Raw genomic sequence first — 14,988 nt, 5'->3', positions numbered from 1 at the left:
TCATGATAATGGTATGTCTTATAATCAGTGACACTTAGATTTAATGAAGTGTACTGTAAAGATGGGGTAAAGGGAGCAAGAAGATTATATTCAGCATACTGGATTTGACCAAGTCATTAAACCCAGGTGATGTGGAACAGACAGGAAAAAGAACAAGGTGAAAAGGGGCAGTAAGGTGGTATCTTCCAAGTGACTAGAATTTTCCTCTGCCTGCACCAGGACTCCAGGAAATGGTGGTCACTTATGAAAGGAGGATTTGGGAATCAGGAGGCCAGTAATTGGAATGTTTGTGGAGTGTTGTCTCCTTTACTCTTCTCTATTGCATAGGGGGAAACTCAGTGAAGATGGGACAGAGACCAGTCTTAAAAAAGGGAGAATGTAAAGGAGCAAGTAGAGAATCTTAGAAGAAATTTGAAAAGCAAAGCTTGTAAATCAAAGTTATTTTAAAAATTATTGGATGGTCTTGTGGAATCGATGTATATTCAGGGAAGTGCGTTACATCGAAGCATTTTAATATAGAATTGATGATAAGTTAAAATTACTCTATAGAAAAGGTCAGGCTATATATCAGTTCAGTTGCAATATGCAAAGAGAATGACAAAATTAATATTCATATTTCCTTTTGTTAACTTTTTATTTAAATTCCAGTTAGTTAACATACGGTGTAATATTAGTTTCAGGCGTACGACACAGTGAGTCCGCTCTTCCATACAACACCTGGTGCTCACCCAGTGCCCCCCTTGATCCCCATCACCTGTTTCACCCATCCCCCCCCACCCACCTCCCCTCATATTTCATTTCCTTTATTATGAATATTGTATGCGTGGCTTTAGTGTAGAGTATTCTCTCCATCGGTTTGTTGCTTTATGTCTTGGCCAGTTTCAAATTCCTGGGATGGGTTTTCATTTGATGCCAATACTTTCATTAGGCAAAACCTTTTCAAATGTACTTAACAGAATTAAAAAGTCTTCCGTTCACTTACTTGAACTCCAAAAGGTTCATTTCATGGCGATAATCTCCCTGGACCATCTTTAAATTTGAGATTTGCTCAGAACTGGAAGCCTCAATCTTTCCTAGGAGCTGCATTACCTAATGAAAGTACAAAAGGGAGCTTGTGTGTGTGTGTGAACAAAATCACTGGCACTTACATTAATTATACTTTATTCCTAAACGAGCCAAGAAACAGACTTGAGCCTAAAGCATATTTGCATTTGAAAATGATTTTTTCTAAAGGAATGATTCAATAGTTACAGAAAAATCTTCAGGGAAAGATTTATAGGCAAGTGTTCCATTCTGCTAGCTATAATATTCCTTTTGATAATAGGCTACCTAATGATATAACAAAAACATAGAATTGATATTAGTTTACCAATTTGTTAATTTTAATCATTTCTTTACTTTTTCCCCAATTAAAATGTAAGTCACTAGATATCCTCTATCACCATTATAGCCTTAGTGCACATTAGATGGCCAATGGTAAATACTCACCAAATACTTATTGAATAAACGTTTAAATGCACAATTAATTAGACTCTGAGGAAAATGCATGAGTGGCCTAAAATTAGGCTTCAGGAATTTCCAGGGAGGAGTCCGACTTGAGCACAAGTGAATTCCAAGTGAAATGACTTTAGGGCATATAAAGATAGGAGAAAACAAGTTCCATTTCTGGAAATTAGGATAAGAGTGCCTTCCACATAGCCAGAAACAGTGAGGAAGTTCCTTCAGGTAAAAGGACTGGATTGGAAAATAGAACAGAATCGCAGCACATAGTCATGACTACGCTAATAATCACTGTCCAGGGGAATTAAACTATACAATGGGCTTTGGCCAAACAGAATTCAACTCCTGAGACCGACAGTCACATGGAGGAGAGTGGACAGTTAACAAAATCTAAGTTCCCAAAGAGATGAATAACAGAAGGGTTTGAATAGATAAATGTTTGGTGGGCATCCAGTAGCTCATGAATGGCTATTTATAGGAGATACGCTTAAAACCAGCTATTTAGAGGAGGTATACTTCAAGGCAGAATTGTTAACCATAAAATAATAGGCAAATATCCCTGGCAAAAGCAAAGGAAAAGAAAGTTGGCAGAACAATATTGTTAGACAAAATGTTATTCGAGGCAAAATATGTTAAATGGGACAAAGGTGGTCATTTTTACAGATGAAGACTAGAATCCCCAGTGAAAAGAGTTTTAAACCTTTATTTACATTATATATTGAACTAAAAAGTAACAGCTGTAGAATTACAAAGATAAACTGAGATGATATATTAATGATTTTAAGTGACTTCTCTTTGACCAGTAGAAGTCAAATAAGTGAAATATAAATACAAATATGGGGAGACATGAAAAATATAGTTTATTTAGTAGATTTATATACCAAACAATCTAACTTGCGAACAGCAAGAAGCACTCATTCTTTCTCAGTGCCCAGTGAGCATTTGCAACAACTAAGCAGACATGTGACTATAAAGACCTCAAAGTAGGGGTGCCTGGGTGGCTCAGTGGGTTAAGCTTCCGACTCTTGATTTCAGCTCAGGTCATGATCTCAGGGTCATGAGGTCAAGCCCCGAGGGCTCTCTTTCTCCCTCTGCCCCTGCCCCCCCCCAAAAAAAAACCCCCCCAAAACTCTATTCCACAAAGCAGGAAAAACACAGATCATGACTTTACACTGCACGAAAACTAGAAATTAATACGAAAACTATAAAGAAAGAAAAACCTAACCATTTGAGTAAAGTGACCACTTTTAATTCTGTTGTTTAATTCCAGTGTTTTACATGGAAATGTGTCTCTCAGATCTCCTACTCAGAGGAACATAACTGGCTAAGGGCCCTGACTGCTGTGTAAAATGCATAACCATGTGTGGATACCATGCTTCCCATTGGCTGCTCCCAGCCAGTGTCTTAATAGTTTTTCTTTGATGAGTGACTTTGGTTCCAAGAACTGGATCAAACTGTTAGAATGGCTGTCTCGGGCCTTCCTTTTCTGTCTTTCACAGGAGTCAGACCTATTTTGTAATCTGATGGCTCTCTCCATCTTTTCTAGGAACCTCCTCATTTTCCTTCAGATTTTTTCCCCCTCAATTAATCTCTTCTTTTTTTTTTTTTTAAGATTTATTTATTTACTTGAGAGAGAGCGTGCACGTGGGTTGGCGGGGGGGCAGAAACAGAGAATCTTCAAGCAGGCTCCCCACTGAGTGCAGAGCCCACTGTGGGGCTCTATCCCATGACCCATGAGATCATGACCTGAGCGGAAACCAAGAGCCACCCAGGCACCCCCCACCCCAGTTAATCTCTTGCATATCAATTCCTTTATGGAATTTGCTTCTCAAAGGACTAACTCTAGTGTCAAAGAATAACTCAACTCTGCAATTACAATTTACTTAGGAAAGGATATTAACATTATATATCAACAGGACACAGCCACATCTATGATCAGAGGTAAATTTGTGGCATTAAATGTTTCCATAATTATATAAAACAGAATAAAGCTATATAAATGAACCATTCATTTCACAAGGTTAAAAAGAATAACAAACCTGACCAAGGGAAAGCAGAATGAAGAAACTGACAAATTGTGGTAGGTGGAATGGCTCCTTTAATATGTCCGTAGCCTAATCCCTGGAACTTGTGAATATGATATGTTAGATGGCCTAAAGGATTTGCAGGGTTACAGACCTTGAAATAGGGAGATTATCCTGTTTTATCCAGTTGGGCCCAATTCAATCACATGAGCCTCTAAAAGCAGAGAAATTTCTCCAGCTAGAGTCAGAGAGATTTGAAGCATGGCATGGACTTAGCCTGTTCTGGAGAAAGGCCACATGGAAGACATGAGAAAGAAGGCTGGCAGCCGGAAGAACGTCAGTCTCGAACTGACAGCCAGCAAGAACCTCAGTCACATAATTACAAGAAACTGAATTTGGCCAAAAGTTTAAATGAGTCTGGAAGAGGACTAATTCCCAGAGCCACCTCAAAGGAACACAGCCCTACTAATATCGTGATTTCTGTCTTGTGAGACCTTAAGTAGGGGATCTACTCTAGCTTTGACCTGCAAAACTATGAGATAATATATTTATGTTGCTATAAACCACTAAGTGTGTGGTAATTTGTTATGACAATAGAAAACTAATACACAAATATTAAAAATTAATAAGCAAGAAAAAATTATAGGATTGATATGTAAATCCAAGAGTTGTTTCTTTGAAAAGGTAAGAGACAAAGTTTTTCTCAGTCTAAACGTAAAGAAAACCCATAGACACTAAAATTAGGAAGAAAAGATAGAGTAGTTATAAGTATGATCCAATTAACGTAGTGAAAATATTCACAAAGCTGAGATTATAGATGAAGTGGAAGCCAAATAATTATAGATTTTAATTTACCTCTCTCAAACCAAGACAGAAGAATAGACCAAAAAAAATAAGTACGGATACAAAAGCCCTAATCAATAGGTTTGAGTTTGTTGATTTGAGCAATTTTTTAGATATTGACTGAATTTTTGCCCCCAAAATACAGAATATATTCTTTTTAGAACATGTACAAAATTTTACTATCCAGCCACCAAATAAAGCCCTCAAGGTATTCCAAAAACTGAAACTAGTATATACAATAAAAATTTCAATTATGATGAGATAAAACTAAAAATGAATACCAGGATAACAAATAATCCTTAACTCAGGGAAAACAACAACCCCTCTTAAGCTGTTCAGTCAAAGGAAGAATGTAATATACAATTGCAGAATTCTAGGAAACAATAATGAGAACACAGTATCAACCCTAGGGAATACAGGGAAGTAGACTAAAGCTCAGGGAATATTCAGAGTCAAAGTGCTTATATCAGTAAAACAAAGAAAGACTACAAATATATATCATTCAAAAAGTTAGAAAGTGATCAGCAAAACAAATCACAGGAAAAGGAAAAAGGGAAAGTCAAAAGCTTAAATTGCTGAGAATACATGGAAAACAAAATAGAAGCAGAACTTAAAGATACATAAAAAGACTGGCTCATTGGAGAGAAATCAGTATCGTTAAGACACAACTAACTAATCAAAGGGGAAAAAAGCACAAATAAAATGGCAGGGGGAAAAATATAAAAGCAGAAAGAATTAAAACAATCCTAGAAGTATTTTGCATAATTTTATGGAAATTAATTTCAAAATCTGGATGAAAAATGTACTTTTTTCCAAGACCCTTGAAGAGATGGAGCCTTGAAACAGACCAATTTCCACAGGAGAAACTGAGCAAAGATATCAAAGGTCTTTTCTTTCCACTAAATGAGTAGGCCCATATGGCTTCAGAGGCAAAACTACCAAATCTTTAAAGCATAGGTCATTGCAATGCCTTTAAACTATTTCAGAGCATAGAAAAAGAAGGGAAACTTCCAAACTATTTGTTTGAAGTGAGCAAAACATTGATTCTAAAATCTGAAAAAGTTTGCACAAAAAGACTAGTCTTGTTTATAAACATTGATGAAAACTTCTCAAATAAAATATCAGCAAACAGTATCCAGCATCACAACTTAAAAAAAATCATAAAAGTGCAATTTATTTTTTAAAACGAATTGTTTAATAAGAAATATGTTAATACAAATAATTATGCTAGTATAGTTTAAGAGAAAACTCACATGATTATCTCCACAAATGCTGAAAATGCATTTGCCAAATTAATAATCATTCTTAATTAAAAACAAAAACTCAGTAAAATAGGAATAGCTGTGCACCAAACATGTTTACTAAGGAAACTTCTCTCACCATGCGGAAAACACTGGGGGCATTTCTGTTAACAACAGAAACAAGAGCAGGATGACCACTAACCCCTCGCTACTATTTAATATCATACTGGAGTTATTAAAACAACTAGAACACAGAGAGAAATTATGTGTGTGAAAATGGGAAAAGATGGGGCGCCTGGGTGGCTCAGTTGGTTAAGCGACTGCCTTCGGCTCAGGTCATGATCCTGGAGTCCCTGGATTGAGTCCCACATCGGGCTCCCTGCTCATCAGGGAGTCTGCCTCTCTCTCTGACCCTCCCCCCTCTCATGTGCTCTCTGTCTCTCATTCTCTCTGTCTCAAATAAATAAATAAAATCTTAAAAAAAAAAAGAAAATGGGAAAAGATGAGTAAACTTATTATTGAAAAATCATATGATTGTGTGCCTGGAAAACAACAACAGCAAAAAACTGAAGAATTTCTATAATCAAGAGAAGAATTCGCTAAGTTAGTAGCATATAAAATTAATACAGCCTTCATTATATACAACTAACAACTAGTCAGAAGATAGAATGAAACTTCATTACAATAAACTAAAAAGAAAAAAGAAAACAAAACCCCAAAATACACTGAAGATGATGCAAACATGAGGAAAATTTGAAACCACTCTTGAACGATATAAAAGCAAACCTGCACAAACAGGAAGCACGCGATGTTCCTGGATAAAACACTCAGCATTACCACTCTGTCAATTCTAAAGATTTTATGCATTTATTTGAGCGCGAGAGAGAGAGAGCACAAGCAGGGGGAGCGGCAGGGCTCAGTGGATCCTGACCTGAGTCTAAGGCAGACGTTTAACAGACTGAGCCACCCAGGCGCCCCTACTCTGTCAATTCTAAAGATTTTATGTATTTATTTGAGAGCGAGAGAGAGAGCACAAGCAGGGGGAGCGGCAGGGCTCAGTGGATCCTGGCCTGAGTCTAAGGCAGACGTTTAACAGACTGAGCCACCCAGGCGCCCCTACTCTGTCAATTCTAAACTTAATTTATACATTTAACATGATTTCAATAAAAATTAAAATTGAGTTTGTTGATTTATTTGCTGAGACTATCCAGACTGATTTTAAAATCATATGCAAAAATAAACAATTATCACCAGGAAAAGGGAGAAAAGAAAGCAATGAAGGGGACTTGCTGTACCAGGTATTAAAAGTACTGGGGCACCTGGGTGGCTCTGTTGGGTAAGTGTCCGACTCTTGGTTTCTGTTCAGGTCATGATCAGATGGGTCGTGAGACTGAGCCCTGCATTGGACTCTGTGCTCAGCGGGAAGACTGCTCCAGAATGTCTCCCTCTGCCCTTCCCCACCCCCGACTCACACGCACACTCTCTCTCCCCTTCTCTCTCTAAAATGAAGAAATAAATTTAAAAATATTAAAGTACTATAAGGCCTCACTGATTAAAATAATAATTAAAACACCTTATTAAGAAAAACTCCAAATGGATCAAGAATTTAAATATAAATAGTAAAGCCATGAAAGTGCTAGAAGAAAATATGAATAATTCAGGCCTTTGTATGGGGAATTTCTAAGTGTGACTTAAAAGAAGCCAAAAAAGAAAAAACTGATAAATTTAGCTACAAATAGAGCACATAAGCATGCCAAGAGTCAAAAGATGACAACCTGGGAAAATGTATTTGCAGATCATATCATAGAGAAGGGCTCATCTCTCTAACATATAAAGAGCTCCTAGAAATTGAGAAGAAAAAGGAAAACAGACCAATAGGGAAATGGATAAAAGAGATGAACGGATAGCTCACTGAAAAAGAAATACAAATAGCTCTTGAAGATATGAACCTCATTCACAATAAGAGAGACTAAGTGAAACATAGAGACTATAGCTATCTTTTTCCTATAAGAATGGTAAAATTCAAAAGTCAACACCATTGGTGAGGCGATGGGGACATAGGACATTTTACATATTGTTGGTGGCTGTGCAATATGGTCAAAGCCCCACAGAGAGCAAGATCTTTCAAAATAACAACCATGTACTTTGACCCAACAATCACACTTCTGGGTGTTGAACCTACAAACATACCTACACACACACACACACACACAGACATAAGTGCAAGGTTATACATTGCAGCATTGATTTGCAAGAGAGAAATATTAAAAATAGCCCGAATGTCCATCTGTGAGAGATTGGTTAAATGAGCTATAATACAGACAGGAAGAGTATTCAGTTATAAAAAAGAATGAGGAAGCTCTCCATATACTAATATGGCTGATCTCCAGGATCTATTTGTTTAGTTAGAAAAAATAGGATGAAAGACCTAAATGTGAGACAGGAATCCATCAAAATCCTCAAGGAGAAAATAGGCAGAATCCTCTTTGACCTCGGCTGTAGCAACTTCTTACTAGACATGTTGCCAGAAGCAAGGGAAACAAAGGCAAAAATGAACTATTGGGACTTCATCAAGATAAAAAACTTATGCACAGTGAAGAAAACAATCAACAAAACTACAAGGCAGCCTAAGGAATGGAAGAAGATATTTGTAAATGACATATTGGATAAAGGCTTAATATCCAAAATCTATAAAGAGCTTTTCAAACTCAATGCCCTCAAAACCAAATAATCCAGTTAAGAAATAGGCAGAAGACATGAATAGACATTTTTCCAAAGAAGGAATCAGATGGCTAACAGACACATGAGAAGATGCTCAGCATCACTCATCATCAGGGAAATACAAATCCAAACCTCAATGAGATACCACCTCACCCTTGTCAGAATGGCTAACATTAACAACATAAACAACAGGTGTTGGCAAGGATGCAGAGGTAAGGGGAACCCTCTTGCACTGTTGGTGGGAATGCAAACTGGTGCAGCCACTCTGGAGAACAGTATGGAGTTTCCTCAGAAAGTTAAAAATAGAACTACCTACCCAATGACCCAGCAACTGCACTAGTAGGCATTATCCAAAGGATACAAAAATACAGATTTGAATTATAGCAGCAATGTCCACAATAGGCAACTATGGAAAGAGCCCAAATGTCCATCAACTGATGAAACTGATGAATGGATAAAGAAGATGTGTGTGTGTATATATATATATATATACACATATTGACTATAGTTAATCCTTAGTTTTTTTTAAGGTGATACATATGTATCATTCACAAATCAAAACTATATAAGAAAATGCCGGGGTCCCTGGGTGGCTCAGTCAGTTAAGTGTCCAACTCTTGATTTCGGCTCAGGTCATAATCTCAGGGTCATGAGATTGAGCCCTGCATTGGGCTCCACGCTCAGCAAGGAGTCTGTTTGAGATTCTTTCTCTGTCCTCCTCTCCCTTCACACCCCTCTCAAATCCCAGGGTACTCTCTCTCTCATACACTATACATATATATATACACAGAAACCAAGAGTCGGACGCTTACCCAACAGAGCCACCCAGGTGCCCCAGTACTTTTAATACCTGGTACAGCAAGTCCCTTTCATTGCTTTCTTTTCTCCCTTTTCCTGGTGATAATTGTTTATTTTTGCATATGATTTTAAAATCAGTCTGGATAGTCCCAGCAGTCTGGAAAGTCCCAGCTTTACTTAAGCCATTGACTGGGAAGATGAGATTATATATATATAGATATACATATCTATCTATCTATATATATATCACATCAATATCTATATCTATATCTATATCTATATCTATATATATATCACATTGTCATTCACATCTGAATGAACATATATATATATTCATTCAATGAAATATTACTCAGCCATAAAAAAGAATGAAATCTTGCCATTTGCAATGATGTGGATGCAGCTAGAGTGTATTATGCTAAGTGAAATAAATCAGTCAGAGATACAAATATCATATGATCTCACTCATGTGTGGAATTTAAGAAAGAAAGCAGATGAACATACGGAAAAGGAGGAGAGGGAGAGAGGAAAATAAACCATAAGAGACTCTTAACGATAGAGAACAAACTGAGGGTTGATGGAGGGAGATGGTGGGAGGGAATGGGATAGATGGCTGAAGGGTATTAAGGAGGGTACTTTTTGTGATGAGCACGTGGTATTGTATGTAAGTGATGAATCACTGAACTCTACTCCAGAAACTAATATTGCACTGTATGTTAACTGAGTAAAATTTAAATTAAAAAAAGCTAAAATAGGTGCATAGTAATATATATAATATGCTATCTATTTTGTAAAAAGGAGGAAATAAGAATATATTTGCATTTGCTTATATCTGCATAAAGGCATACTGAAAGGATCCATAGCAGCATAATAAAAATGGTTTCAGTGAGGAAATGAAAGAAGGTGATAACTGGTGACAGAAGTGGGCATGAACATTCTTGGTGTATACTTTTTAAAATATTTATTTATTTGAGAGAGAGAATACACTGGGATTTGAGAAGGGTGTGAAGGGAGAGGAGCAGGACAGAGAGAGAATCTCAAACAGACTCCTTGCTGAGCATGGAGCCCAATGCAGGGCTCAATCTCATGACCCTGAGATTATGACCTGAGCCGAAATCAAGAGTTGGACACTTAACTGACTGAGCCACCCAGGCACCCCTGCATTTTCTTATATAGTTTTGATTTGTGAATGATACATATCATATGTATCATCTTAAAAAAACTAAGGATGAACTATAGTCAATGTCACTTTTGAACTTAGATGCAGAGACAAATGCTGAATGATTACACAAGACTGTATAGCAGGAAATGCTGGAATGTTTCAGTATTGGGAAATGTATTGACATAGCACATTAGAAGTCCAAAGAGGTAAACAAGTGAACAAATAAAAACCCAAACCAGAAAACAACTAATATGATTTAGGCATTTGTTGATGTCTACAAGGCAACTTGTAAAGTTAAATATTCAGTCCTAATAAAAACTAAATACTAATAAAAACTAATGGAAGTAAGTAGGAACTGCTGGATACTTCCTTAACATGGTTAAACATATCAAACCAACAGCAAACAACAAAAGACATCTCCAGTATAATCAGAAACCAGAGAAGCTGTCCTCTATGACCATTATGACCATTTATGACCCACACATTGTATTTAACAGTGACCTGGACGTTCTGGTCATGGCTTTATGAAAAAAGTACTAAGGTTTTAAATCAGAAAACCAGAGATTAAGTGGTTATGATTTGTTGTTGATATGACTAAATATTTTGAAAAACAAAGAAATTGAAGAAAAACAAAGAAAATCAACCAAAAAAACGATTAGGACTTAATTAGATGGGTGTGTAGGTGTGGGCAAGGTGAGTCCAATGGGACTGCAGTAAACTATGTGCCCCTGTGAACCTTCTGCTCTTGATAAAGTGGCTTGTACAAGCAAATAATCAAACACTGATCTCCGCCCCCCCTAATTCCCAAAGGATTTTCACTTTGTTCTGCCCAAATGACTTCAGAAGAGATGTGCTTATCATTACATAAGATATGTGACAAAGTGGGGTGCCTGGGTGGCTCAGTCGGTTAAGTGTCTGGCTCTTGATTTCAGCTCAGGTCATGATCGCAGGGTCATGAGATTGAGCCCCACGTTGGGGTCTGCACTGAGTGTGAAGCCTGCTTAAGATTCTCTCTCTCCCTCTCCCTCTGCCTCTACCCTTGCCTCCTGCTCGCTCTCAAATAAATAAATAAATAAATGTAACAAAGTAGGACAGGGAAAAATTTGCATTAGCTTCTTTACTTAAGCCATTGACTGGGAAGATGAGAAAGGAGAGGCATTTTAGGCAGAAAAGAGCACAAATAATATGGAGGCCATACTATATCTTAGAGTGAGTAGGGACCTACCAGCAGGTTGTTCAGTATCACTAGGTGTGAGGGGTGAGCCAGGAAACATGGGGTGAGCTGAAGAGCTAAGCAGGGGCCAGTGTGGAGATGGCCTTTAAAACCAGGCCAATGGGGGATTTGTGTATTCTTTTGTGAGAGACATAACCTATTGTAGGGATGTAACATCAACTCACGTTTAGCTCGTATCTTTAATAATAATAGCTTCCATGAGAAATTGCTTTGCTTATAATCTTTGGTTCTACAGTCTTTGAGGAAAACCCAGAGAGTAAGGGAATAACAGCAAAAGTGGAATCAAGCAGCATAGGCTTGCAATGGGTTGCTGTGTTGGAACATAGGAGGTGCTCATTAAATATTTGCTCATTCAACTGACAGTACTCATGGTATATATGCATGAGATGTCATATTTAAAGATTTTTTTTTAATTTATTCATTTGACAGAGAGAGACACAGCGAGAGAGGGAACACAAGCAGGGGGAGTGGGAGAGGGAGAAGCAGGCCTCCCGCAGAGTGAGGAGCCCGATGCGGGGCTCGATCCCAGGACCCTGAGATCATGACCCGAGCCGAAGGCAGACGCCTAACGACTGAGCCACCCAGGCGCCCCGAGCTGTCATATTTAAACTCTTTGGAAGAAAAGAGTTCTTTTGAAATATTACCACTTGACTAGGCATTTTGATAAGCTATAACGATCTGCTGTCTGTAACACGTAACTTAAGAGTTCCAAATATTTTCAGTTACCTTCACATCCAAGTTCTTAGAAACAGTTTCTAGGGCAGACATAAAATCTTGAATTGATTTTTCAGTTTTCCAGTGCTCGTGCCTGATGAAGTGAATGTCTCCAGAAAGCTTCACAATGCTGGAGTCACATCTAGCAGCAAGATGAAAATTGGTTGTGAGATCAATAGGTGCAAACATTTTTAATACTGCAGTAGGACGTGCGCATTCACCTGATGGCAAAAGTTCTAAAGTTCTTTGAATAATGAGTTAGTAGATGTAGGAGCAAATGTAGAAATCTTCATTTTTCTCTTTTTTTCCTGATGGGAGTGAAACCACTTTGGATAATGATACATTGACCAAAATCAAAGAACTGGGTTGAAGTAGATGAAGACATTGGGAGAAAATGTGGAGAATTTTAGATTTTCAGTCTGATATATTAATTCAGTCATAGGAGTTCCAACAGATTTTAAAGATTTTTTATTTATTTATTTGAGAGAGAGAGAGAATGAGAGAGAGCACATGAGAGGGGGGAGGGTCACAGGGAGAAGCAGACTCCCTGCTGAGCAGGGAGCCCGATGCGGGACTCGATCCAGGGACTCCAGGATCATGACCTGAGCCGAAGGCAGTCGCTGAACCAACTGAGCCACCCAGGCGCCCCAAGAGTTCCAACAGATTTTAATGTTTTGGGAATAATCACTGCTGCCTATGGTTAAGCAAAATCGAAACTTTTTCCTGTTCTATATTGCATTCTGAATCCACTTTCCTCTGATTAGTCTCTTTCGTTGACTCCAAGATTGCCAATTCTCTTCTGGCTACAAAGAGCCCCAGGTTGCCATCATCTTCCAACCCATCTTCAAAAAACAATTTCCCTCCTCTCAGCCCCAATCAAAACTCCTGTTCCTCGAGTGGTCTAAGTCAAGTGTTGTCTTATATTAGGACAAAAACAATTCACACTAACATGTGAATAAAATTTTGGCCCAAAAGTTGCATTGGTGTCTTAAGGAAGGAACTCTAGTGAAGTGGGGTTGGAGTTGAAGATTAACCATCTTCCCGGCGTGTCAGGGAACCCCACCCCACTATCACCATTCAAGGCTCCTCCTGGGAGACAACAGGTTACAGACTGTCTTATACTTTCAATACACTCATATATGCATGAAAGATAGGGTGTAGAATGCTGAGGGACTGTGTTTTTTATATAAAGTTAACAGAGATCACTTTGAAGTTTGTAATTTTATAAAATAACTCTTTTGACTGTCCTCAAATAATATTTATTGGAAGCACATTTTCATGTTGTCACACTAAGTGCTATAAATATCGTTTGCTTTATAGCTGTCAATATTTTTTAGGATCTAGAAATCAATTTGTTTTTCTTAAGATTTTTGGTGCCAAAGTTGAGCCAAAAGTGAGTAAGATGGTAATTTTGCCTGGGAAGTCCCTTCAAGAGATACCAGGGGACTGTCGTGGGGGTGGGGAGACTGCTGGGAGGGAAAATTCGGAATTAATCTGATCAAAAATGGGAGCTAGCTTGCAACGCACCAAAGTCATGGGCAAAAGCCGTTTTGTAGAAACCGTTGTTGTCAAAACAAGTTCTATTGTCGGTTAGTTAGGATATTCTTACGTGAATCCACATTAAGATCTCCAAAGGTTACACAGAAACAGTGACTGCTGCCACCGCCCCCTGCCACTCCTCACCCAACGCCCTCCTTGTTCCACCTTCAGCGACAGCTGGTCTGTGCCTTGTAGACTAGTGGTTAAGAACTGGTCTCTGGCATCACAGTGACCTGGCTTTGAATCTGCTATTTTCTAGCCTGATAGGGTTATTTAAGGATGAAAGGAGGAATGAACAGACAGGATTTAGCCAGTACCTGGCACTGAGGAAGCACCCCTACCCGATCAGCAGCTTTATTTATTGCTTCCTGCCTTCCCACGTGAACACATACAGCGCCAGCCTAATGCCCCAGGCTGATTTGTTTTGTTTACCTGGTTGTCTAATGATTCTTTATTCCTGATGTTCAGTCACTTCAACCAAGATATCTTGATTTAATTGTCCTTATAGCAATTTTTCTGGGATTACAGTCTTGATCTATAGATTCAAATCTTGTTTCAAGAAAGTTTTCTTCTCTTATACCCACGCATAGTTTTTTCCTGAAGAATTCGCTCTCTTTCTTCTTGAGGAGGTCCCAGAGGGTCTTTGTTGAATGAGTTTTACTTGTCTGCTGTATATATCATTTCTCTACAACTATTTTTATATTGAAAAACGTTTTCTTTTTGTTTTCTATGGTTTGCTCATGTTTGCTTTTTTAAAAATAAATTATTATTTGTAGTTGTATTTATTGCATTTGGAGGCCTTCCAAAGCATATTTAATCTCTGTAAAATTTCTACCTTATTCCTGAACAATTCCAGTTTCTCTCTCTCGTTCTTTTATGTGATAATCTCTTTTGGGGGAAAGCCCTTTTATTTCTTATTTTTTTAAATAATATTTGTTTATTTATTTTAAATAATATTTATTTTATGAAACTAAAACATGCCTATAGTTTAGAAGTCAGTAAAAACTAAAAGACTAATAACAAACTATAGTGGCTCCTTGCTCTGCTTCTTCCTGCTTTTCTCAGTTCTCCCTGGACACAGGTGCCTGTCTTTACCCCCAGTTTCAGAGGTTCCTGGCGAGGCCAACTCCTATGCCTTTTGAGAATTCTGTGGTGTGAAACCACATCATTCTCAGCTTACCCCACAGATTTAAAATTGGTTTTATTATGTCT

The 14,988-nt window shown here is 38.0% G+C and overlaps 1 protein-coding gene across 1 annotated transcript in view; it reads right to left on the bottom strand.

Annotated features, from left to right (window-relative positions):
* The window catches only part of FAM81B (family with sequence similarity 81 member B), a gene marked incomplete at its 5' end in the record, with an annotated part of 36,305 nt that overhangs the window by 10,492 nt on the left and 10,825 nt on the right, over window positions 1-14,988 (bottom strand). The window contains 2 exons of the mRNA XM_045864267.3: window positions 983-1,089; window positions 12,250-12,379. Of these exons, the coding sequence (XP_045720223.2) occupies window positions 983-1,089; window positions 12,250-12,379 (237 nt within the window). The remainder of the gene's footprint in view (window positions 1-982; window positions 1,090-12,249; window positions 12,380-14,988) is intronic.

This window comes from Mirounga angustirostris, unplaced genomic scaffold (genome assembly GCF_029215605.1).
Source record: "Mirounga angustirostris isolate CCGP_5_RB_7025 unplaced genomic scaffold, mMirAng1.0.hap1 SCAF_7, whole genome shotgun sequence".
Taxonomy (NCBI): domain Eukaryota; kingdom Metazoa; phylum Chordata; class Mammalia; order Carnivora; family Phocidae; genus Mirounga; species Mirounga angustirostris.
The sequence above is the reverse complement of the archived record's forward strand: the minus strand, read 5'-3'. Positions and strand labels throughout refer to the sequence as shown.